A 26575-nucleotide genomic window follows, 5' to 3' on the forward strand; every position below is an offset into this window, starting at 1 on the left:
AAGATCATATTGAGATTAGACAAAAATATAATTTCTAACTACGAAACATTTTGTCTCTGATTTCATGAAAATCGTCACAGATTTTTAAGGATTAAATAAAAATGTATATATGGACGGAATCATATACGTTTGTTCTTGTGATTATTGGCCGCGTCCTTGATAATTTAGTGTATTATATTAATATATTTTGCATCTAGAGTCGTTAAAAGACAAAGTCTTCACGTGAAACTGTTAAAGAAAGTTTAATATTTTTATTTAATCAGCAGCGTTAGAATATACGCTTTGTCGAGTTGGATTTCAGTGACAAATTAAGACGACAGTTGTCATGAACTATGAAACGAACAACATCTTTTCATATTAGAAAAAAAGTTAATTCTAAAACAGCATGTGTAAAATAAATTACTAAGATAAAGATAAGTACTGTTTATTTGTGTGACGTCACATTTTCCCTATCTAACGGCCGATACATATTTGTATGCAGAATGAAATTTAGGTTGCGAGTATGACTACATGCAATTTGTAACAATAAGAGCTGAAATTTCTAATCCTCTAGAGCACATTAATGAGTACAGAAAATAAAACACTAGTGTACCAGTCGAGATCACGTAGCCAAATCTCATTAATATTCATACCGACTCCAGGTCCTTGTAGACCTACAGACAGTCGTTGCCATCTAGTGCCTACCTAGAATTGTTGGCGTAAAAATGGCATTACAGCCTATAGGGACCGCTATAGAAAGAGCAAAGCCCGTGCTAACAGCCCTAGCAGGGGCAGTGTTAGGGAAAATGGCTAAAGATGCTGCGGAATCTGCAGCATTCAGTAGTGGTGGAGGTAGGGAAAGAAAAAGTGGAGATGGAGGTGATGGACCAGGTATGTTTGCTCTCTTGTGTTTGTTTTCTTTTACTTCTCAATCTTTTCCCGTTGAAAAGATTCCTTTCGGTGCATGTATTTTATACCCGTTCGAAACCTGCGTTGGAGTGGTAGAAGCGAAGCTTCCTCTTTATTCGCAACAAGTCGTGTGACTAAGACATATTGTTATTCTGTGTAACGCTTCATGTGTCCCCTAAACCTTGGATTGGATACATGTTTACTTGCTCAACAATGGCTTGTGATTAAGGAAGTAAATTTGTCAACTAGTCAATTGTTCTTGTTCAAACTCTACTAAGACGCCATAATGCCTACTACGTCTTAATCTACTAATATGTTTGGCTTAAGTGGATGACTAATAATAAAATATGGATTTAGCTAGTAAACATATTGTTCCAAATAATGAAATGCAATATATCTTGATGTGTCTTGCATACAAACATATTATTCGAAATAATGAAATGCAATATTTCTTGATGTGTCGTACATAATGAAATGCAATATATCTTGATGTGTCATACATAATGAAATGCAATATTTCTTGATGTGTCGTACATAATGAATTGCAATATATTTTGATGTGTCATACATAATGAAATGCAATATTTCTTGATGTGTCATACATAACGAAATGAAATATATCTTGATGTCTCATACATACAAGCATTAGCTAAGATATACAGTTTAACGTTATCATCTCCTTCTTGAAAGAAATAAAATACCCCAACTGAATCTTAATACACAAAGAGATTCATATGGTACAGGCCTTACTTACACTAGACTTGTTATATCATCTATGCTGTTAAACCTTACACAATTAATGTGTAACGATTTCTTAGTATTTTCAAGCATGTCCTCCGTTTGTGGTAGTTATTAAACCAGTACAGATGTATCTTTTATGAGTTCTAAATCAGCATGAAAACAAAAAACAATGGTTTCTCTTGCGCAGCTGTTATGTAAGAGAGACATTACACATTTTGAACGGTTACGCCATTGTGACCTTCACTAACACTGATGAACATGAGGATTTGTGTATATTACATATATTTCTAAGTATTTCTTTGTGATGATTTATAATTGAAACGGCTGGTGTTTGTAAACTTCAGGATAATATAAGTAGTAAATGGGGTCATTTTAGCGTCAAGGGGAATTAGCATTAAACAACACCCTGGGTCACTTTGGCGTCAATGGGAAATTTAACATTACGAAAACCCCTGGGTCACTTTGGCGTCAAGGGAAATTTGACATGGGAATAGAGTTTAGGTCTGTTGAGCGACAAGGGAAATTAACATGGGGAATAAATCGTGGGTCTGTTGAGAGACAAAATGGAACAGGATCGGGACCCTATTTTAATAAGGTCCCGACCTGAGGGGTCTATGGAAAGGGAACAGGGAAGAGGGATAGAACACACACACACACACACACACACACACACACACACATATTAAATAAAAAAGGGGTAGGCAATTGAAAGTCGATCTCTTTTCGAGAAATGTGGGTGGCCCTGAAAAGGGCCCTTGGGTTTATATATGCCCTTAACATGAAGGGCATCTGTGACTTCTTCTTGTCCTTAGGCTTCGTCTCACTGAAGGACCGTAAATCAGGACTCTTTTGAGGCATCCTTGCCTCTCTACGTAAATCCTACGTATCCATCGGTTGCTGGCGGTCCTATGGACAACTGTCCATTCGGATCGGACATGCATCGGTATGTCCGTCCTGAACATCATTGTTGACACAAGGATGGAAGATTTCAACGTCAGTCCACATGCTGAGGCGACGAGAACAGGTAAATCAATGCAGTGAACTGCGCTTATTTATAGGTAGAGGAAGGATTGAAACGGATTGAGTTCATTGACCAATCCAAACACACGTTACAAAATTCAGTCAGCTCGCATCCAATCCGAAGAGAACAGTCTGTGACGTCACGTGGTCTATATAGATTCGCTACCGCCTATGTGCAGTCAGTCGATGCGAGACAGTGATTCAACATGACGGAAACTCAGAAAACGATCCACTGGGGCGCACCAACAGTGGAGACTACACAAGGGAACCCGGACTTACTTTCAGAAGAGGTACATTGGGATTTTGTGGATTTTCTTACCTCGCAAGAATTTGTTCCGGAACCTTCGTCACCTTCATTACCACACGTGGAGAATTTTAGACAGAGACAGAAAGAAGAATTGGAGAAATTTATGCAACGACAAAAGGAAGCCGAACAAACTTTTCTTTTACAGCAACAACAGCAAGAAGAGGTAAGAAAACAACAACAACAACAACAACAAGCAGCAGCAAAGAAACAAGAGGGTGAAAATCAAACGGTCACGGTACTGTTAGACATTTTAGCGGAGTTAAGAAGTCTGAAACAAATGTATCAGACTTCTTTATCACGACCGCAGAGAATACGACCTTCCCGAGCTAAACACGCCAACCCTGTGACTAAGCCTATCGTACCACCCTTAGTGATTTCAACCCAATCATCATCATCAGAAGTAGGCCTCGGCCGTGGCAAAGGCTTAAGGCAGTTAAAGTTGATTGCTTAAACTCACCCCTACACCAAAAACCAAAGGCCCTTTTCAGGGCCACCCACTTCTCTCGAAAAGAGATCGACCTTCAATTGCCAATAACTAAAAAAAAATTTTTACCCCTATAGTACGTGTATATGAGTGCGTGAGTGTAGCTTCTTATTTAAAATCAAAACTCAAAGACACTTACCTTATATAATTAATGTATTCTTTTATCAATAGTTGCAATCCAATTCACAATTCACAACAGAGCACTTTAAAAAGTACATTCACTTCTTCTGTCTCACTGTTTAGTCTCTGTTTTTTAAATTTCTTCACCGTCACAGTCTTTTCCTCCTCTTCCTCCTCACTTTCTTCCCTTCTTCTTTCCTTCTCCTGTTTCTTTTTCTTCACCTGTCTGCTATCTTCCTCCTCTTCTTCCTCTGAAGAATCCCTCTCTTCTTCTGACTCCTCTTGTTTCTTTTTTGGGCAATCTGGAGACCAATGTCCTTTTTCTTGACAATAATAACAGGTATCTTGACTTTTGTCTCTTTTAACCCCTGTTTTTCTTTTTTGACGGTCTGGACACTCTGAAGACCAATGCCCTTTCTTTTGACAGATATAGCAAGTATCTTGACTTTTATCTCGAAAGGAAGGAGAGTAGTCCGTCGGCTGGTCTGAAGAAAATTTTCTAATGACCCCTCGCAACGCTCTGATGAAATGTTCCATCTGGGTAGTCTCTTCCATCGTTGTGCTCGGTTTGAGAGTGAAATGAATAGTGAAAGGACAAGACACATACCCTTTATATACGCTGGTCTGCTAGGACTATAAATTAGTCCATGGTGTTTCAACTTGAGTCATTTGACGTTTTGCACTCAAGATGAAACGATCCAATTCATTTGAGAAGAAAGAAGAAGAAAGTGAGAGGCAGAAACGTGATCTATCGCCTCGTACCAGGGCTGAAGTCTTGGCACAAATTCATGCCACTGATTCTGAAGAGGACATGAGTGAACCAGAATCCGAACCCTCTAAACAAAGTTCACCACCCTTAGGTAACCCTGAAAAGTACTATTCCATTCGAGAGACAGAAAAGCGCTCCTCTAGAAAGTTTAGAACCACGGCTTACAAATACACGGTGAAGTTTAAAGATTTCAAGTCCGAAGTACCGTTAGAGAAAGCAGAAGGGTTCATCACCGGGGTGTGGGATTCTTTGCTCACCACACTCAAGCGACAGTGTCAACCCAAAGAAGACGATCGCTTGAGACTTTCCATACAACACGACGGTTTGAAATCCCCTGTTTGGATCGAGTTTAGCAGCCCTGCAGAATTGACTGCTTCCAAAGTCATGGACAAGATTCAACACGTACAACAATCCAATTGCCAGTTTGACATCACCGATGGAAAAGCCACACTGTCCATGACCCACGTCTCTCCTCCTCAAGCGACTGGCCGCAAAAAATTCTTATTGGTGAACGACCTTCGCAGCACCAAAAAGAGTCTCGTCCGAATTCACAACTCTCAAGACCAGATGTGTTTAGCCAGGGCCATCGTGGTGGGACGAACCTATGCGAACAAGAATGACACGGTAGAATGGAAAAGAGCCTGGAAAACTATTCAACAATCCGACCGAGCCAAACAACGAAATGAAGCAGAACTCCTGTTACAACAAGCCGGACTGTCCAAAGACAAACCCTGTGGCATTCCTGAGATGCAAAAATTGCAAGATACCCTAGTTCCACGCTACACCTTGAAAGTGCACCTCAAGAAGTGCGCGGACCTCTGTTGTTTCGAGGGAAACACTTTAAGGACGGAAAATACATTCATGTCTATTATCACGATGACCATTTCGATACCATTACCAGTATCACCGGATTCCTGGAATATGTTTATTACTGTGAGAAATGTGACCATGGTTATAACAATCGAGAGCAACATAAACATTGCGGATTGAAATGCTGAGGATGTTTGGCCTCTCCACCCTGTCTGAGCGAATTACCAGTGCATTGTTCAACTTGTCTGCGCACGTTTGTCAGCCCTACCTGTTACCAACAACATCTGAAGACGCAAGGTTCACAGCAGAAATGTGCTTGTCAACTGCTGAGATTGTGCCCTACGTGTGGACAAGGCATACGTACCAACAGTGCCAAGGCACACGTATGTTCAGGAAAGAAAAAATGTCACATTTGTCACCACATCGTGGACTTGGAACATCAATGCTACCTGCAAAAATACCAACCCCCACCAGAGAAAGAGGATGGACACAAGAAGAAAGGCAGTTTCATCTTTTTCGATTTCGAATGCATCCAAGAGACTGGCATTCACGTTCCTAATTTCTGCGTGGCTCATCGAGCTTGCGATAAGTGCATTCAAGAAGAACCTATCTTCAGTCATTGCCCTCACTGCAGGAAGATTCCTGGAGGACGGGAAAAAATCTTTCGGGGACCAAACACGCTAGCCGATTTTGCCCAATGGGTCTTAGACCCCATCGACAAGACGTGGAGCCAATAGGACATCGAACGTTACGGAGATTGTCATCGTCATGCCACCGTGATGGCTCACAATTTCTCCGGATACGATGGACAGTTTCTTTTGAGATACTATACGGAACAAGGCACCGAGCGTCCTAAAGTCACTTTGAACGGAGCCAAAATCATTTTCATGCAAGTGGGACAAGTACAGTTTAAAGATTCGATGAGTTACTTGGCCATCCCTTTGAGCCGAATGCCTAAAACGTTTGGAATGACAGAAATGGCTAAAGGGTACTTTCCACACTTTTTCAATACGGAAGCCAATCAACACGCCGTTCTACCCCATTTACCTGAGGCTCACTATTACGACCCCAACAACATGCGTACCGAACAACGAGAAGCTTTCTACGCTTGGTACCAGGCTCACGCCTCCGACCCTTTCGACTTTCAGGAAGAAATGTTAAAGTATTGTCGTTCCGACATGGACATTTTACGACGTTGCTGTGGAAAATTTCGAGAACTGTTCATGGAACACGGAGGGGTCGATCCTTTGAAAGAAGCTTGCACCATTGCCAAAGCGTGTTCCTTAGTGTACCGGCAACGATTCATGCCTGAAAACACCGTGGCTGTCATCAGTCCTCAAACGACCAACTATGTCAAACATCAATACTCGGTCAAAGCCTTACGCTGGTTACGTTACTTGTGCGACAAGGAAGACAAATGGATTCAGCATGCCAGCAACGGAAGGGGCGAAAAGACCATCGGAACGCATTCGGTCGATGGCTGGGACTTAGAAAACCCCAAGATCGTGTACGAGTTTGACGGTTGCTTATTTCACGGATGTCCCGTCTGTTACCCTGACCGTGGCACTAAAAATCAGTTTTTACAACGAATCATGGAAGACTTGTACCAGGACACTTGTCATGACGCCTAAAGTTAGAACAGGAAGGATACCAAGTGGTGGAAATGTGGGAACACGAGTACGATCACCGTTTGAAAACCGATCCCGAGTTTAAACGCCTCGTGGAAAGTTACAAGCTGATGGACCCCCTGAACCCGAGGGATAGTTTGTACGGAGGAAGGACCAATGCCACCTGTTTGCTGTACCAAGCCGACGAAGAGAAAGGAGAAGAAATCAAATACTTGGACGTGTGTTCGCTGTATCCCTACGTGTGCAAATATTGTCGCTTTCCTGCGGGGCACCCGCAATTGTTCACGGAACACATCGACCTGAAAAACATTCGACAATACGAAGGCTTGATCAAGTGCAAAGTTTTGCCTCCCACGGACTTGTACCATCCCATCTTACCTCACCATTGTCAAGGCAAACTGATGTTTCCTTTGTGCCGTCCTTGTGCCGAAACGTGCAACCAAGATCAACCTTGCCAGCACACCCAGGAAGAACGCGCCTTGACGGGGACGTGGGTCAGCGTAGAATTGTTCAAAGCTCTGGACATGGGATATCAACTGTTAGAAGTGTACGAAATTTGTCACTTTCCCAAGACACAACAATACCAAAAGGGTGACCCCAGTCAGAAAGGCATTTTCGCCGACTACGTGGATGCCTTTTTGAAACTGAAACAAGAAGCCAGTGGCTATCCTTCCTGGTGTCACACTCCCGAAGACCAAAAGACATTCCAAGAGAAATACTGGGCACAAGAAGGCATTACTTTAGATCACATCGAGAAAAACGAAGGCAGGCGATCGTTTGCCAAGTGATGTTAAATTGCTTGTGGGGTAAAATGGCACAACGTCCGTGTTTACCCAAGACGGAGTATTTGACAGAACCTTCCCGCTACTTTCAGATGATTCACGATAAAACCAAATTCATGAAACACGTGGACGTCGTTCGCGAGGATTTGATCTTGGTCAATTACGAAGAAGATCTGGACTTTGTACAAGACGACCCTTTTGGAAATGTCATCATTGCGGCTTACGTGACAGCCCATGCTCGCTTAAAATTGTACGAAACTTTAGAACTGTTAGGGGAACGCGTCCTGTACTTTGACACGGACAGTTGCATTTACATCCATCACCCGAGTCAACAGCACCCTGACATCGAAGGAGACCGTTTAGGAGCCTGGACAGACAAGCATCACGACGACAAGATTCTAACTTTCGTCAGTGGCGGTCCAAAAAATTACGGCTATGAATACCGGGACCCACAAGGAGAAGTGCACACGAAGAGTAAAGTGAAAGGATTGACTCTAAATTATCGTACCAGTCGTGTGGTCAACTTTGGGGTATTGAAAGAAGCCTTGCAATCTGGAGAAGATGAACACTTTAAAGTGACCACCTATCAACCCAACAAGATTGTACGTTTACCCACTCACCACATCGTCAATCGACCCTTGGAAAAAGTCTATCATATCGTGTACCAGAAGCGAGTGCGACTACCCAACCACTTTACTTTACCGTATGGACACGTCGGTATTGGTCTGTATATAAAAAGGAACCCTAGGCAAGATCGATAGTTCATTGTGACTACCAAGACCAAGCGAACAAGATGAATACTTTCAGAGAAACACAAAACAAGTTTAGAAAGGCACAATTCAAGTTTGGGGATTCTGAAGTGGAATGCGATTGTGGGCCTTGCGACTTTTCAACCCGTGTTAGTGACAGTACCAGAAGAACCCGTCACCCAGGACAGGACTGTCGTGGACATCCCTGAAAGACCCTTTCGGGAGGACAGTTGTGTGACCTTACCCCTTATAGAACTGGTCAGAACATTACCCAAAACATGTTGTACAGACACTTGTGTTTATTCCACGTTGATGGTTATCATGTGCCTTTTATCGTTGTACTTAAGCCTTTGGCTTTTATGCATTTTTGTCTTTCGTATTCATGTTTAAAACATTCAATAAACGTGTCCTGAAAAAAGTATATGAACTCTCGTCTTGTTTGTTTTCGTGTCACAAGTGACATTCCTGACACTATGGCTACTTCTGCTGTCTCTGCTCCCTCTTCCTCCACTGTCAAAGTCATCGACGAACACTTAGATCGTGCCAGTTGGGAGGCTTTGTATCTTCGCCATCCCTTTAACATGCTCATTGCTGGACCTAGCGGTTCAGGCAAAACCGAATTCGTCAAACGCTTGATCGAACATAAACATCATTTGATCGATCGTGCACCTCAACGCATCGTGTGGTGTTACAAAGAGTGGCAATCGGCGTACAGCCTCTTGCGAGAAAGTCAAGGCGATTCCATCGTGTTTGTGGAAGGCATTCCTAAAGAAGACGACGGCATCGTCTCTGACTCCCGTCAAACCCATTTGGTCATTTTCGACGACATGTTAGGAGAAGACGAAGAAGAAATTAAACTGTGGTTCACGCGCAAATGGCATCATCGTAATGCCAGTGTCGTTTACATCACTCAAAATTTGTTTCAACAAAGTAAAGCCCATCGCACCATCAGTCTCAATGCGCATTACGTGGTCTTGTTTAAAAGCCCTCGAGATAAATCTCAAGTGCAAGTCTTAGCCAAACAGTTAGGGACACCTTGGCTGACTCAGGTGTACGACGATGCCACTCAAACTCCACACGCCTATTTACTCGTCGATTTGAAACCTACGACCCCCGATGTTTTGCGATTTCGTACCCACTTGTTTCACCACTGGTGCCAAGACGGACGGCCTGTCCTGTACACGTCTCCGTCCTCGACTTAACTTCATTCCACAAAAAAGTCTATAAAAACCTCAGACCCTTTTCGTCTGTCTCACACACATTTTGAACATGACGTCCCTTCAGTCGCATCTTCCCGTCAAATTGATTCGTGCCTTGTATGGCATCAGTCGAGAAAAAAATCCACAAACACGAGCTCGTGTCTTAGAAGCTAGTGTCAAAGAAGTCTTACGATGGTTCACGGTGACGGCACGTCAATTACTACAAGGGATCATTCAGATTCCTTATCAAACCAAACGCTTTTTTGATGGAAACAAAGTCGCTTTGACCCAACTGGCCGATCCCCGCATCGACACTCAAACCAAAAAACAAATCATTTTGAAACCTGGAGGGAGCGGTACTCTAGGAGGAGTCATCATTCGCTCTCTCTTAAGATGGGATCCTAATGCCCCCAAAGTTCTCCCCAAGAAAAAAGTCAAACGAAGCTCCAAGAAGAAGAAGAAAAAGACCAGGTCCGCAAGGAGAACTTCTCCAGTGGCGGGACCCTCCTCTTACCAGACACCACCCCGGAAAAAGAAAAGAAGCCCCCAGAAAAAGAAACAGAGAAAAAGTCCCAGGAAAAAAAAAGTCCTCAGAAGAAAACTAGTCGCAAGAGAGGCATTTCGGCCAGGACGCAACCTTACACTCGCAAACCACGACCTGCCACGGCGGTGACCGCGTCTCCGGCAGCCTCAAGTTCATCCACTTCTCCGTTGATGACACCAAGAACTGAAGAGTACTTGCAGACGTTGATCACACCAAGAACTTCTCCGTTGATGACCCCAAGAACTTCCCCAGTGGCAGGACCCTCCAATTTAGCGGCAATGGCTGCTGCTCACAAAGTACCTTCTCCCAAAATCAAAGTCCAAGAAAGATGGGGCATGTTACAAAGTTTACTGGATTTGTCCAAGCAAGAACTGGCTCGATTTAGTCCGTTGCGTACCCCTGCACGACGTGTCATGCCTGTCCTGAAGCTGATACGACGTAAAGACAATCAGTGGCGACGCGTTCCAGTATAAAAAAGGTCTGTGACCGAGTAAGGGTATCAGTGTTTTGGTGCTCCTGAAGATGTCACCCTCCAGAAAACATCCTTCTTCTAAACAACCCCAAGGAAAGAAAAGGAAAGGACTGCCTCCTCGTTTAGTCAAACATGGGGACATGTTATCTGTCCTGTCCAAAGCTTCTCCACCCCTACGAAAAAAACTCATTTAATCAGCTTCCAAAGAGGTCATCGATACCGTGTGCGAAGGTTGTTTGAACGTCTTGAAAGGCACGATCCCTTTGTCCAAACACCAGAAACAATGCTTAGGCAAACATCGTTACGTTCTTACGAATTGCAGTCCTTGATGGATCGCCAAGATTTGTCCGAAACAGAAAAATCGCAAAAGTACGGTCAACTCTTGCAACGACTACAACTCTTTCACCAGAAAGCTTTAGACGAAACAGCTCTATCCACTCTGAAAGATTTTAAGACCTTGATGAAAAGTCCAGCACCATCACCAGTACCACCACTACCAGTGACCAAGACAGAAAAAGAAGAAGAAGAAGTGTTTCAAACTCCACCAGAAAAAGTACGCAAGTTAACAACACCACCTACCTCCAGAATTGGATGGATTAAAAAGATGATGACTACCCCTTCTTCATCACAAGAGAAAAAGAAAGTGAAGACAGAAGTGAAACAAGAACCGATATCCCCTGTTCCGGCATCCTCCTCTGCGACAACTATTGCTGGTCGCACACGCAAAGCATTGCAATCCAAGAAAGTACCCCAAGAGGAAAAGAGTAGCATCTTCCAAGAGTGGGTGCCTTATTAACACACAAACACAAAATGGAAAAAGTGTTAGCCAGCATTTACTACGATCCCTCGCATCCTGCAGGTTACGCAGGAGTTCAAAAATTGTATCGTGCTGCCAAAATGCGACTGAAAAGTCTCCGTTTACCTCAAGTGCAACGATGGTTACAAGAACAAGCAACCTACACTTTACACAAACCCATTCGACGCAAGTTTACCAGAAGTCGCACCCAAGTGGAAGGCATCGATCATCAATGGCAAGCCGATTTAGCCGATGTCTCTCATTTGGCCAGCTACAATCGCGGCTACAAATATTTGTTTTGTGTCATCGACGTCTTTTCCAAATTTGCCTGGGCCGTACCCGTGACTTCCAAATCGAGCAGCGAGTTAGTGCGAGCCCTGCAACGAGTGTTGAAACAAAGCGGTCGTCACCCTCTTCGATGGCAAACGGACAAAGGCACCGAATTTCTGAACCAAGCTTTCCAAAAAGAATTAAAGAAACGTGACATTCATTTTATTACCACCGAGAATCCCGAAACCAAAGCCAGCATCGTGGAACGTTTTCAACGCACTTTGAAAGAACGTATGTGGAAATATTTTACGCATCACCACACTCTGAAGTACATCGACATCTTACCGCACCTGGTGCAAGCGTACAACCAATCTTACCATCGAAGCATCGGACGTGCCCCGCAAGAAGTGACTCCCGAGAACGAAGTGCTGGTGCTTGAGCGCGTGTTTGGTACGTCCCCGACGAGGGCTGCCCCCAAGAAAAGTGGAGTGTTGACCGTAGGAGATTGGGTACGCATTGGCAAAACCAAACGCACTTTCGACAAAGGTTACTTACCTAACTAGACGACCGAATTGTTTCGTGTCACTGAACGAGTGCATGGCCGTCATCCTGCCGTCTATAAATTGGAAGACATGAACGGAGAAGTGCTCAAAGGAACGTTTTACTTACCCGAGTTATAACGTGTCACCAAAAAAGAAGACGACGTGTACGACATCGAAAGCATTCTCGAACGCAGAACCCGTAAAGTGGGCAAACGACGTGTCAAAGAAGTCAAAGTACGTTGGAAAGGATATCCACCCAGTTTTGATTCTTGGATCGACGCTTCGCAAGTCATCGACTATAAAAAGAAGTGACCATCATGCCCTTTCACACAGACGCAGCTACGTCGACCACTCCTTCACCTAGTTCTTCTCTGCAAGATTTACAAAAACAACCCTTGTGGGTGTGGTGTGGAGAACGTGTGCCTAAAACGCAAATCGTCTTTTTCTGCCAAATCTTCGTGGTGTATTCTGTCATCCGGGCAGCCATCGCCAATTTGAGTTTGCAACAAGGAGACAAACAATTGTGGACGATTTTATTGAACAGTTGCATCGGTTACCTTCTTCCTAATCCCTCCCTGAAATTCTCTTTCAACGGGAACCAGGGGAACCTTGTGTCCAGTGCCAGTGTCAGTCACCACTCCAATAACAACAACAACCCTGTTTTGGGCGGAGACACGCCTCTGACGTCCAGTAACCCCTCGGACAGCCACAGAACTCTGGAATTATGAATCACCAAAACCAATTTTACTTAACCTTACCCAGTGACAGTTACATGGAGGTGTTTCCCAACAACACGTTGTGCTGTTACACGGCCAAATTACCTCAGACCATCCCATTAGATCACGAAGCCCATTGGGAAGTGGCTTTAGTAGAAATCATTCACCCGACCCAAGTCCTCAATGTCCTTCCCAATCAAAACGTTTTTGATGTAGAAGTTTATGACGAACAATTGCAACAGTACTTGGATACCCGTGGCAAATATGACAAGAAAACCCCTGGTACAAAATATCAAAAGTACACCACCTATCACTTGTTCGTTCCCCCAGGCTATTATTTTAGTGGTCAACATTTGGTGAGCACCATAACCTCCAGGTTTAATGTCGTGTTTCTGAAAGCTTTGGAAAGTGTCCAAAAAAGTGTCACCATGGAATACCACAAAGCAGCTCGTCGCTTCTTGATGAAATTTGACGGGAGTAAAATCGTGTCCATTTTATTTTGTCCTGAATTGTTTGACATGTTGGGCGGAGACATGGACATGAGAAACGCCATGCTCAAGAAAAACGAATTACCAATCATTTACGACAACGAGTCTTTGAGCAAGTTATTTCGTACCCCAGTAGAACTGAACCAAGGACTGAATTTGATGTTTGTGTACTCCGATGTGGTGGAGTACAACGTGGTGGGACACACCTCTGTGCCGTTACTGCGTGTCATTCCTTTCAAAGTGGATTCTGCCACGGTCACTGACGAGGAAGGTGGAAACACCACGTTCACCGCGAATTTGTCCATCCTCACTATTTGCCTGTCAGCAAGTCGTATTTGGACACGGTCAACATTGCTATAAAAGGAGATCTGGGACAAAATATTCCATTCACCAAAGGAAAAGTCACGGTGAAACTCCATTTTCGAAAACGGTTCTCTCACGACTCGTAAGTCATGTATCCAGTGTACCGAGGGGTTGCTCGACAGCGAGGACACGGTTTAGGAGATATGTTAAAATCGGCCTTTCGTTCGGTGGCCCCGGTGTTGAAACCGATGGTGACACGCGGATTGCACGCCTTGGAAGATGCGGCACTGACACAAGGCAAAGAATTTCTCCAAAATGTCATCATCGACAAACAAAATCATAAAGAAGCCTTCATGAGGGCAAGCAAAAATGTCTTGCTGAAAACGAGCAAAGACCTTTTGGGCCGACGAGACACACCTATAAATGCCCTGCACGCTACCGAGTCAAGCATTCAGCAAGGACAAGGCAGAAAGAGACGACGAAGAAAACACCCTTTCACCAGACTTCACACGTCTAAAGCTAGAAAGGCAAAGAAAAGAAGAACCGTTCGAGACTTAGACGTTTTCGATTATTGAGAAAGAGAAAAAAAATGATGCACCGAGAGTCTTGCGCCTGTTCCAAGTCGGAACTGGATCTGTTTGCCATGCCCCCCACCATGATGACCATGCAAGAATCCCAGTGGGTGGAATTTCATCCCGTCTCCTCTTTGACGGATTCCGCTCCCATCGAGTTTTAAATCAAAGGACAACCCGAAGATTACATCGATCTGAATAGCAGTTACCTGTATTTGAAGGTGAAAGTGATTAAAACGGACAACACCAATCCAGGAGGCGATGCTAGAGTAGCTCCTGTCAACAATTTCATGCATTCCTTGTTCAGCGAAGTGGACTTGTACTTGAATAACAAACTGGTCAGCAGCAGCATGGATACTTACCCATATCGTGCCTACCTGGAAAATCTCTTGACATACGGAAAAGAAGCCAAGAATACTCATCTGGATGCTTGCGTGGTATGGAAACATGACACAGCAGGTGTAGGCACGTTTAGCGACACAGTCCTGACAGAAGATGACAATCCTCACAATGTGGGGTTTAACGACCGTCGTAAGAAAATTCTGCAAGGGCGAAGTTTAGAACTGATGAATCGTTTGCATTTGGACATGTGGTTACAAGAAAAGTATTTGCTGAACGGGGTGGATATCCGTCTGAGACTGAATCGTAGCAGTGCCGCTTTCCATTTGATGGCCCATGCCAATGAATACAAAACTATCATTCAAGAAGCCCGACTTTACGTGCGTCGTGTGGAAGTGTTACCTAAAGTGGGAAACGACGTCAGTCAGACGTTGAGCAGAACGACCGCCAAGTATCCGATACGACGCGTAGAAGTGAAAACGTTCACCATTCCCGCTGGACAGCGATCCACGATCAAAGATCATCTGTTCCAAGGACAGTTACCCAAACGTTTGATTGTTGGTATCGTCAGAAATTCAGCCTTCAACGGAACCCACGATCAAAATCCTTTTGAGTTTCAACATTACAATGTGTCCAAGATCGAAGTCAGTCGCGACGGCAAGACCTTGCGTACCCGACCCTTTGACCCCAACTTTGGTGTCGCGAAGAATTATTTGAGATCGTACTTGTCCCTGTACGAAGCCACCAACACCAGTCACGGTATTTCGTACGACGATTATGCAGGAGGCTATGCTTTGTGGGGTTTTGATTTCACTCCAAACCAAGGCAGCGACGAGGGACATTTCCACCCTATAAAATCGGGTCAGATTCGTGTGGAACTTCAGTTTGCAAATCCACCTTCAGATCAGACAGTGAACGTCCTCCTGTATGCAGAATTTGACAATACCATAGAAATCAACAGTTTGAGAGAAGTCATTCTAGACTATTAGAAGCCATGGAAGACTGTTATCCCTCTTTGCCTAGTTGAGAAACTTTGAAGATGAAATGTGAGGAGAGCGGGGTAGAAGAATCTCAAGACAAAGACGAAGAAGTTATCATGATGAAGTCCAGATGGCCAGAACAAGAAGCCCATTTAGTCTCCTGTTTTGCCAAACACTTGGTCGAAAAGATGACGGAATTGATCAAGAAAGATTGCTATGGATGTCAAAACGATCATCCCAGTCAAATTCAACACGATAAATGCCTGATGCTGAGTCAAGAAGAAAAATTGGACGAGTATCTGGACGATGCTTGGAGTCTCATCTCGGACGAAGTCGTGTTGCATCAGTGGTATAAAGACTTGCGTGAACATTCTTGTCCACCATTAACCACTCAAGAGATCCATCGTATCGAAGCTCTCCTGAATCAGAGTGGGGAGACGAAGCGAAGAAACGGTTATTTGTTAGACATTTTCAAGCAAATAGTCTGGATCGAATTGATGACTTATTATTACCTGTGAAAAAGAAAAAAAAATCACACAAAACATGGATACCTGGGAACTTTATTACCTTTTGAACCACAGTTCGTACACTGCTTCTTGGAATCCTGTCGTCTGTGCTAAAGATGAACTCCCTCATCGCAAACCTCAAGACCATCTAGCTTATGTGATCAACACGGACGACAGTCATCTCCCAGGAACCCACGGGGTAGCCGTCTACTTTCCTCAAGAAGGATGTGTGGAATATTTCGATTCGTATGGATTGCCCCCTTTGGAAGACGATATCATTGACTTTATGAGAAGAAATGCTCAGACCACCCGATTCAATAATGTGAAATTACAAGGCACAGATTCCTTGGTGTGTGGACAATATTGTGTGTATTTTCTGCATCATCGCAGCCTGGGCTATTCCTTAGAACATTTAGTGACTCATTTTGATCCTCGTTCTTCTTCTAGAAACGATGTGAAAGTAGATCAATGGTTTTGTGACCATTATGCTTATCTTTTGTCTCAAGCTAGGAAACGTAGTGTCCATCAATGGCCTAATGACTTCCAACAGTGGAAATCACAATTTCATTCACATCGTTGTCAGCCTTGTCCAAAATAATGTGTGAGTTGGAAAAAAAAATGTTTGTTATTTGAAATAAAATGTTTGATGTTATATTGTTGGATTATTGTTAAAAATGTTAGAATTGTTTGTTAGTGTTAAGTGATTTTGAATAAAAAATGTTGCGTTTTGAAAAAAAATGCCTTTGTGGTTTGTTTGACTATAGAAATCTTGATTCATGCTCTTTGACTTCTTACTATCCCTCTCATGGCACTCATTGAACGTTCCGGCTCGAAAACCGTGGAGGGATGTTTTCCTTCACGTCCGCGCTTTGACTTTAAAGCCGGGGTAGCCTCCAGTCTAACCATCCATTGTCGACTCATCCTCCTACGAAGATGTGCTCCAAACTAGCTAAGCTAAACGAAGCCTACGTGAATTTGCACAGGGTCAGACACAGTCTGATACCGAAGCCAGAAGAGATAGAGAATGTGAGAATGCTAAAAGTCACTGAAGACCTGATAGAAGAGCTCTTCAGAGAAGAAGTGAACAGGGAGAAAGAAGAATGGACAGAGAAGTACAGACTTCAGAAACAGCAGAGAGAGCAGCAACAGCAGCAGCAGCAACCTGAACCTGACAGAGGCTTTGTCGATTGTCGTATCGACACCAAAGAGTTCTTCTTCTCTTTCCGAAGAAGCAGACCTATCGTCAGAAAGTCTATCGTCAGAGGACATCGCATTCTTAGAAACTAAAAGATTGCCATAGCAAACAAAAAAAAACAACCCTTTTCAGGGCTACCCAATACTCTAGAAAAGAAATAGTAATCCGTTTGCCAATGTGTGTAGGTAGACTAGTATGAATATAAACACTGACTCTTTTTTTTATAGTGTGAGTGTATGTGTTTGTGTATATGATTGTGTGTTTGTAAGTGCTCACGTACGTTTGTGTGGATAGTAGATTATGATGATGTTTTTTTTTTTGCTGTTTCACGTGTGGGGAGAGTAGATTTGGGGTTTGATTGGATTGCTTTGCGTATGTGGATAGTATATTATTTGTTTAATAAAATTTTTTAGAATAGTGATGGGTAGTATAAAAAGTGAGTGAGTGTTTCTTTTAGGTCCGCGCGTTGTTTGGTTATGATCTAGGTAAGATCAATTTTGTTTTAGGGGGATGTTTTCCATCACGTCCGCGCTTTCACTACAAATTAAAAATCTTTCGGCAGTCTAGCTACCCTTGTTGATTGATCAACACCACCAGAATGAATACCAGACTAGCTAAACTACTTGAACTTCATGTACACCTGGAATATGCCAGGCGTATAGTGAATGAGCTGGCTGCAGAGGCCATCGTAGAAGAGGGAAGGATGAAAGAGGAGAAGAGAAGAAACAAAGAAGAGGAGGAGAGAAGAAACAAAGAGGAAGAAAAGGAGAGAGGAAATTTCAGAATCCCAGAGACAGAAGATTGGGGTTCTGAAGCCACTTATCCCGCCTCTGCTCTCCCCCAAAAAAGAGTGAAAAGAGACTGGGGAAGAAGATGTGTGTGTGGTGCCAGGCCTGGAAGGTGCCATCATTAACCAGGTGCCATGGAGTTCAAAAACAAACAGCCCTTTTCAGGGCTACCCAATACTCTAGAAAAGAAATAGTAATCGATTTGCCAATGTGTGTATGTAGAGTAGTGTGAATATAAACACTGACTCTTTTGTGTGTGTGTGTGTGTGTGTGTTTGTTTGTAAGCGCTCAGGTACGTTTGTGTGGATAGTAGATTTGGGTTTAATTTTAATGCTTTGCGTGTGTGAATAGTAGATTAGGGTTTTTTTATTGATGCTTCACGTATGTGGATAGTAGATCATATGAAATGAGAAAAGTAGGGGATGTTTTCCTTCACGTCCGCGCTTTAACTATAAAACTAACAGTGTTTGCCATTGGAGCTCATTCCACGGAATAAGCAAACAAGAAGATGTCAGCAGCTTCAGCTTTGTATAACAACCTTATGGGAAGTTGGTACTGGATGGTGGATGGATTGAATGTAGCAGAAAGGCTTGAACAGGAATGGAGGCATGCAGTGACAAAAGACTTCGTCTCAAGACAAGTAACCAGCCTCCACTTAGCAATCGATATTGTGAAAGAAATGATAGACGATGAGGAGAAGAGAATCAGAGGTTTCATTAACCCACCGTATGTGAAAGTGGGCAAGTTGGAAGAAGCCATAGTTTATGTGACGAGTGTAAGGTGTTTTTTAGAAGACATTGTAGAATGGACAGATTGGTCTTTTGTGAAGTGGGGTTTAGACAAGCTTAAGAAAGCGGAAGTAATGAGGAAAGTGCTGACCGAAGAGGTCAAGAACATCAAAGAAAAGTGGTCAGAGGAAAGAAAAGAAGAAGAAAATAGAAAGAAAAAGAAAGAACTAGAGAAACTAAACGCTAACTGGATGAAAATCCAACAGAAGTTCCGAGCCATGGGTCATCCGGACTGGATACCGGAAACAGAAAATAAGAAGAAAGGAATGATGGAAAAAATAAGGGGATGGATATAGAAGTTAAGGAGTTAGAAGAAAAAGAAGAAACCCAAAGGCCCTTTTCAGGGCCACTCCAATTTCTCGAAAAGAGATCGACTTTTAATTGCCTACCCCTTTTTTATTTTTTTAATTTTTTTAAAAAGAAAACAAAAAAATCCCATGTTCAATTCCCCTTGTCCCTAGAACTGCTTTTCTTCTCCCATGTTAAATTTCCCTTGTCGCTCAACAGACCCACGATTTATTCCCCATGTTAATTTCCCTTGTCGCTCAACAGACCCAAACTCTATTCCCATGTTAAATTTCCCTTGACGCCAAAGTGACCCAGGGGTTTTCGTAATGTTAAATTTCCCATTGACGCCAAAGTGACCCAGGGTGTTTTTTAATGCTAATTCCCCTTGACGCTAAAGTGACCCCATTTACTACTAATATAATATATACACATGACTGTGATAGGCTGCATTACAATACAGTGATCCTTAAGGACAAATGTTACGGTCACTTCTACCCTGCATACATATTCCACTAATCACAAATGCAGAAGTAATTCTTCATATGACTTCAGTGAGATAACACTTGCATATGATAAGTACAAGTTTTAAAGATACAAGTCACAGTCAGTCCTTTAGGCAAGCTGATGGTACTTTCGGTTTTGTATCAGCAGTGAAATTATATAGTATTATCTGAGGGCATCAACAAGATAGTTGGTAATTTTGTACTTGGACTCTGACTGCTGTTCATTCTCGGTAAGTCATGTCGTTTCAAATTTAGTGACTATAGCATATTTGAAACACTGGATGATGGTCCATTTTCTTTTTTTGCGCTTATGGTTAGCCCGTCTTTCCACCGATTCAAGTTGATAGAGAAGATTTTCTGTGTGAAGGCACCAGACTGTTGGGGACGAGGCAATTGTGGACATACCAAAATATTTTAGCCAACTGTTTTTTTTTTTTTGTCAGGTTGGTCTTAATGTTTCGTTTTAGAATTCTTAAGGTTTGTCGTGCTGTTTTGGATATATGTGATTTCTGTATGTTACAGACTAGGTTATTTATGATGTGCACGCAAATGTAATTGACAGAGGTTACAGTTTCGAATTGAATAACACGAAGGAAGTACTGCATGTATGTATGTATGTACGTATGTATGACTGACTTTATTTCCTCTTCAACAGAGATTACACCAGATTAATCAAATTCAGGATAATACAAGATCATAAAATAGAACAGAAAAGTGACAAAAATACAATAGTAATACTGTGTCAGCTACCGTATTGACAAAACGAAATATCTCAATACCTGCAATTATGCAAATCTGCAATCATTTGGCTGAGCATGGCATGTATGTATGTATGTATGTTTGTATGCAAGTATGTATGTATGCATGCATGCATGGATGTATGTATGTATGTATGTATGTATGTATGTATGTATGTATGTATGTATGTATGTATGCATGCATGCAAGTATGTATGTATGTATGTATGTATGCAAGTATGTATGTATGCATGCATGGATGGATGGATGTAGATATGTATGTATGCATGCAAGTATGTATGTATGTATGTATGTATGTATGTATGTATGTATGTATGTAAGATCTGATAATGTGAAAAACATGATATATGGAAAAGTTTAATTTTCCGTATTCCATTTCTGCTCCAAGTTTTTCAGTTCCTCAAGATCAGTTGGGATAATTTATATTTGATTTTCTGTTTGCTTTTATTTATATTTGATTTCCTGTTTACTTTTATAAAATACATGACTGCACCATCTACTAGCAACCTTGCCTACATTTTACGTTTGTGCAGGTCATTGATATATTTGAGAAATAGTGTGTCTAGAACATTGCTCAAAGTTACCCTTGATGTTACTGGTATATTATCTTAGATTTATCAAGTAACTAAGTCTTTTGGTTCTGGTGTCCTTGGAAGATTTGATCCAATCCAATGTTTTACCCTATATTTCATAACAAACTTTGTATCATGGGTACCAATTCCATGTGCAGTATTTTGAGGATAAAATATCTTATTTCTTCAGGACAATCTAGTTTATTCTGATTACGTTTCAGCAGTGGTTTGTCAATTCCATGTTTAAAAATTACTTTGTCAGGTATCTTGGGGTACGGGCTGTTAAGAAATGGTAAACGTATCTTGTGGTCGTATAAGTCCTTGAGTTAAGTTTGACAAATGCATTTTAGTGACAGTAGTGATAAGGAGCTATAACTGTTCAATATGTTCGTTGTGCCTGTATGGAATGATATTTGTCTTCAGGGATGGTATTTTTGATGAAATTCGTTTACGCAGTTTTTGAGGAGAAATTTATTTTGCTGCTAAATTTATTGAGTATTGTCGTGTCCGTATGTCTTGGACTGCTTGTGTTTTGATCATACTTGTAACTGGCTTCAAGTTTTCATATGCTTGTCGTGAATTGGTTTCTGATATACTGTTTAAACTTTGTGAATTCATCTTTGTACTTCCATTTTCCAGATCTAGTGTATTTTCTATGTAGTATTTCTATCTTCTGCGATAGCTTGCTTAATTGGCTATTGATCCAGGCAAGAGCTATTTTTGGTCATGGCGTATCTGAATACCATATACTGATTTATTCCCTAGATGTGATATTCTACCAAAGCATTAAAACACTCATCGTCTCAGATAAAAAAATTTTTATAGCAGCTCTTGTTAATAGTATGTCTTACGTAATTGTATTTAGCGTGGGGTTCATTTTGGAGCTTTGTTCTATCATGTTATCAATGCATATATTATAGCATCATCGTAATTGATTTCTTGATTCTTATGGATTGATAACCCACCCACCCCCTGTTCTTGATCTTCTGTATCTTATCTAAAAACAATAACAGTGTTATTCTGTCTAAATCCTCACTAGCGCTAATGTTTCATTAACTGGTTTTGTTTGTGTAAGTGGCCGGTCAGGCCAATTTGTGATCTAAAATGTCAGTGTCACACTGGGAAGGATAGGCCGCCTGGGATTTGTTTGACCAATAGAGGAAGTACTGCAGTTCCGAGATTTACTCTGCTTGCACTTCTGCATTACTCTACATTCCCTTTAGCTCATAGTTTGTATTTCCAGCACTTATGAGTCTGCGACAGGTGGAACCATCCAATACGAGATCTTCCCAACGCTCAGGCTCAATGTTGAAGCGTTTCAAGGATGACATAATTGGGTATTTAAAGCGTTCGTTTAGACCTCCTGAAATCACTTTAACTCCTTCAGGTCGCCATAGATCTTTGGTAGTCGTTTGTCTGACATCTAAGCGATGTGGCCTGCCCATGCCAGGTATGATTTAATCCGCAAAGCGTGGATGCTTGGAATGGCTGCCCGCGTGACAACATCAGTGTATGTGACCTTGTTCTGCCATCTTGTCCTCATCAGTTTCCCCTTTGGAAATGGTTCAGCCTTATCATGACCTCTATATACCGTCAAGGTTTCTAGTGCACACTGTAGGGTTGGCAACATAATGACTTTGTAGACCTTCAGTTTTGTTCCCAGACTGGTGCCTGTGCGCTCCCACGCATTTGCCAAAGGCCATGCTTTCTTTTACAGTTCTCTCATTCGTTTCGTTATTTAGATGGACAACACGTAATAGTGTACTGCCAATGTAGATAAACTTGTCCACTGCCTGGAGGATTTGGCCTTTCACCGTGAAGGTAGGTTTTACTTAAGGGTTTCATGGTCCAGGCTTGTGCATCATGTTTGCCTTCATGTTACTGATTCTGAGGCCGAAATTATCAGAAGATGGAAAGAAATGTTCCATGCTGTTGCATACTAGACTCAGATTTGGCATTCAGGGATGACGGAGCCATCCTTTACACATGGGACATAGTTCCTTGTATCCACATTGATTAGAACAGTTCATTCAGTTTCAATGCCATGTGTGAATACCCGGTTTTGTAGACTTTTGTTGGTACAGCATGTGCTCCATGTGCCATGCCATTTGACAGCAGGTCAGTTGCTCTCAGTTTCTGTCAGTCTTGGAGGATTAGCAAGAGATATGCTATTTCCAGTAGTGACAGTCCATCGAGTTGGCTCCTCACTGACAGATGATTGATAATTGATGATTGATGATGTTGTTGGAGTATTTTGCCCAGCCTTGTAGCATGTGATCTTTGTTAGTGAGCATTATGGTGCAATCAATACTCGGGATATTTCTGATGACTTTCAGATTATCTTCAAATCGCCATGGAGATTCTTCGTGTGATTGCTGTATGAATAGGAATGAATATCATCTGCCTTGTTACTTGTCCATGAGCAGTGCAACTGTCTGAATTTGCGTTGGACAATACTTTTGATGTTGTTAAAGGCTGCCATCTTATATGATGAAATGCTGTCTTCTAAACGGCCTTTCGTAGCCTGTGTGTTTATTTAGTCTTCTTATGGCAGCATCGTTTTCATGTATCATGAAATGCTGTCTTCTAAACGGCCTTTCGTAGCCTGTGTGTTTATTTAGTCTTCTTATGGCAGCATCGTTTTCATGTATCATGAAATGCTGTCTTCTAAACGGCCTTTCATAGCTTATGTGTTTATTTATTCTTCTTATGGCAGCATCGTTTTAATCAAACCAATCTTTAATGTTTATGTGTGGTGTTACAGGCGGTTTTGGACGCAGCTGAGTACATAGACGTTCTGAAGCATGGCCAGTTTTGTTCGATATTCCTGGAGTTTTTATCAATTGTTTCTTGTTGGCAATATCGTTCTTCCAAAAGAAACGTCTGTTTTACATTCTCGAGTTTCAATTTATAGATAGTGAGTTTTGTGAGCAAAAGTTTGCATTGCGATCGTCTGCAAGGCTGAATCCAAGTACTGAACTTGGAAACTATAAGCCTGTGTTCAATCCGACATTCTGCGCATTTGGGTGGCGCTCTACAGTTTCGTATTTTCCATAGTTAGAATTTTAAATAAAAAGAATTTTCCCGGCTTTCCTCACTGGTTATACTGGTTATATAAAAAGACCTTGTATATCTTAGGTATTCTCAAAGAACCTTTAATTCCCTTTATTTTGGTGCATGATTGATGGGTGTAATATGGGTTATAGAGTATACTGCATGGCCTTCCTCTAGATGTGCACTTTTCAAAGAAGTGCTAGCTCCACTTGGTCATTTTCACTTCCTGAAATTCAGAGGTAAATTGTATAAAAAAAAGAGCCGATAACTTTTATTACATTTTATTTATTTGGTAATTCATTCATTGCACTTTCAGAAGCTGGTATTGTCTAGTTTGGCAAAATTCATTTTCCCTATTTTAATAGCTGCTACTATGGATAGTGTACTTTAGACTAATTCAGACTGATTTTTAGCACAAGGAAGCAGTCATTTTAGTTAGCAGTATGCTTAGATCATGTACAATTTCCAAAAGTACAATATCCAAAAAAATATCATCCACATTACTTTAATGTAGCATAGAGGTATGCCAACATTCTCTCCACTGTGCATGTTTTAAATGCAACCAACTTCACCTTACATACGTCACTCTCTCAAAAGTAAATGATAACTGGTGAGGGTCCCCCCCCCCCCACTCACCATGACCTTCGTCACTCGGACATTATCTGACGATCATATAGTCAGTGAGATGCTTGTGCCTAGAGTGTGGGTGCATCCACTATAAACTGTTGATTTCACAGTGTTTCATTATATCATGCGTATCTATGTAGGAGTGGCCATATAGTGATAGTATCATGAGCATAACAAATAATGATACAGTTTAATTTATTACTTATTTGGGGAACAGACTTGGTCGTTATTCAACGTTCCTTTTTAAATAAAGTATGAGCATTAATTAAACTCAATTGATCCCTGTATTTGTCAAACATTAATTAAACTCAGTTGATCCCTGTATTTGTCAAGCATTAATTAAACTCAGTTGATCCCTGTATTTGTCAAACATTAATTAAACTCAGTTGATCCCTGTATTTGTCAAACATTAATTAAACTCAGTTGATCCCAGTATTTGTCAAGCATTAATTAAACTCAGTTGATCCCTGTATTTGTCAAACATTAATTAAACTCAGTTGATCCCAGTATTTGTCAAGCATTAATTAAACTCAGTTGATCCCTGTATTTGTCAAACATTAATTAAACTCAATTGATCCCTGTATTTGTCAAGCAAATATTAGTTTATTGAAAGAGCCAGTGATATTATCTCTTGTACGATACCTGCATCTGAACCTCTGTGTCCAATATATGTTCACGATAGATTTTCTACTAAGAAATTTATTTCGAATGTTTTTATATAAATGTTTCAATGATTTAAATCTGATATGCACGCTACAGAATGTATGTGCTTTCAACTTTTATAAATTGTTAGTTTTTCGCTGGACTGCTCTATGAATATCACAATGTTGAGATGAAGCAGGAAAAGGTTTCTACTTTAAAGAGAATGTGATCATTACCAATATTGGCATCGATTGTCATGTATGGGAGAAAATGATATTTAAAGATTCAAAAGAGCCAGAATGACAAGAAAAATGACGACAACATTAGCAACACAAAACGATTGCGAACTCTTAATAACAACAGCATCTACCATCATCACATATCAGCAGATAATTATGAAAACTGCAATGCTAATAGCATACTAATATGGATGAAAATAACTGAGTATAATAAAGGCAAATGATATACAACCTCTTTCAAGGATATTATTTTCTTTACACAGATGTAAATCAGAAATGGAAGGAATTGATATCGGTGTCACCATGTGTCCGAGAACATCCAGAGACCAAGATAAAGTATGTCCTATCAGAATGTCGAAAGTACTGGTATTGCAAGGACTTTGCAAGGCATGGAGGTGCGGCCTTCAAGCGCTACAAGAACACAAGCAGTACAATGGAGTTCATGGATTCGGTTGATGTGAATCTAAAACCGATTGACAAGCAAGAGTCAAAAGAAGGTACCTCGATCAAAAAGAAAGACACTAAGATAGTGAGTGGAAGAGATTAAAAATCCTTTAATATTATGAGTGAGTTTATCGTTAAGATAAATTTGGCACTCGAACGTAATTTTCAGCATTATCTTACAAAAGGGACTACTTTCATGTGAATGGTGTCAGATTTTGATAAGAATCAGTTTAGTAATTTTTGTATGAGGATGTAGTAACTTTGATTGCGTAGTATTTTATATTATAATTTATATGTGACATCTTATTACATGTCTTTGAGATTGATATGCCTTTCCCTATTTGAGTAGTGTGAAGCTGTAACACACGTTGAATGGCGTATTTAGCCTATACGTAAAAAGATAATGGTAGCTATTTTACACGGAAGAATACATGTCCATGAAGCCTTCTACATGCATTTTATAAAGTTTATACTTGTCTTCCACGCATAATAATTTTTTTATATCTTCATTTTAGTTTATCTTCATTGTTTTTTATTTGTGTTTCGTAAATAAAATATTCTAATAATTTGTGGGTCTATTTCTTCTAATTATGATCTTCTAATGTGAAATTGGGATATATATATATATATATATATATATATATATATATAT

At 41.2% G+C, this 26575-nt stretch overlaps 1 protein-coding gene across 1 annotated transcript; it reads left to right on the plus strand.

Moving 5' to 3' along the window:
* The first annotated feature begins 620 nt into the window (after positions 1-620).
* Positions 621-26491, plus strand: LOC149781481 (uncharacterized). The gene is made up of 2 exons (XM_089934756.1): positions 621-870; positions 25743-26491. The coding sequence occupies exons 1-2, from the start codon at positions 705-707 to the stop codon at positions 26024-26026; spliced, it is 450 nt and encodes a 149-aa protein (XP_089790882.1). The 5' UTR covers positions 621-704; the 3' UTR covers positions 26027-26491.
* The last annotated feature ends 84 nt before the right edge of the window (positions 26492-26575 follow it).

Source organism: Sinohyriopsis cumingii, chromosome 15, assembly GCF_028554795.1.
Source record: "Sinohyriopsis cumingii isolate HCF-2022 chromosome 15, ASM2855479v2, whole genome shotgun sequence".
Lineage (NCBI taxonomy): Eukaryota > Metazoa > Mollusca > Bivalvia > Unionida > Unionidae > Sinohyriopsis > Sinohyriopsis cumingii.

What these genes read in the sequence shown, in the direction of transcription:
- LOC149781481 (XM_089934756.1), top strand. Translation starts at nt 705, where the DNA reads ATGGCATTACAGCCTATAGGGACCGCTATAGAAAGAGCAAAGCCCGTG. An exon ending in AGATGGAGGTGATGGACCAG is followed by an intron (nt 871 to 25,742) that starts GTATGTTTGCTC and finishes TTCTTTACACAG; the next exon opens with ATGTAAATCAGAAATGGAAG.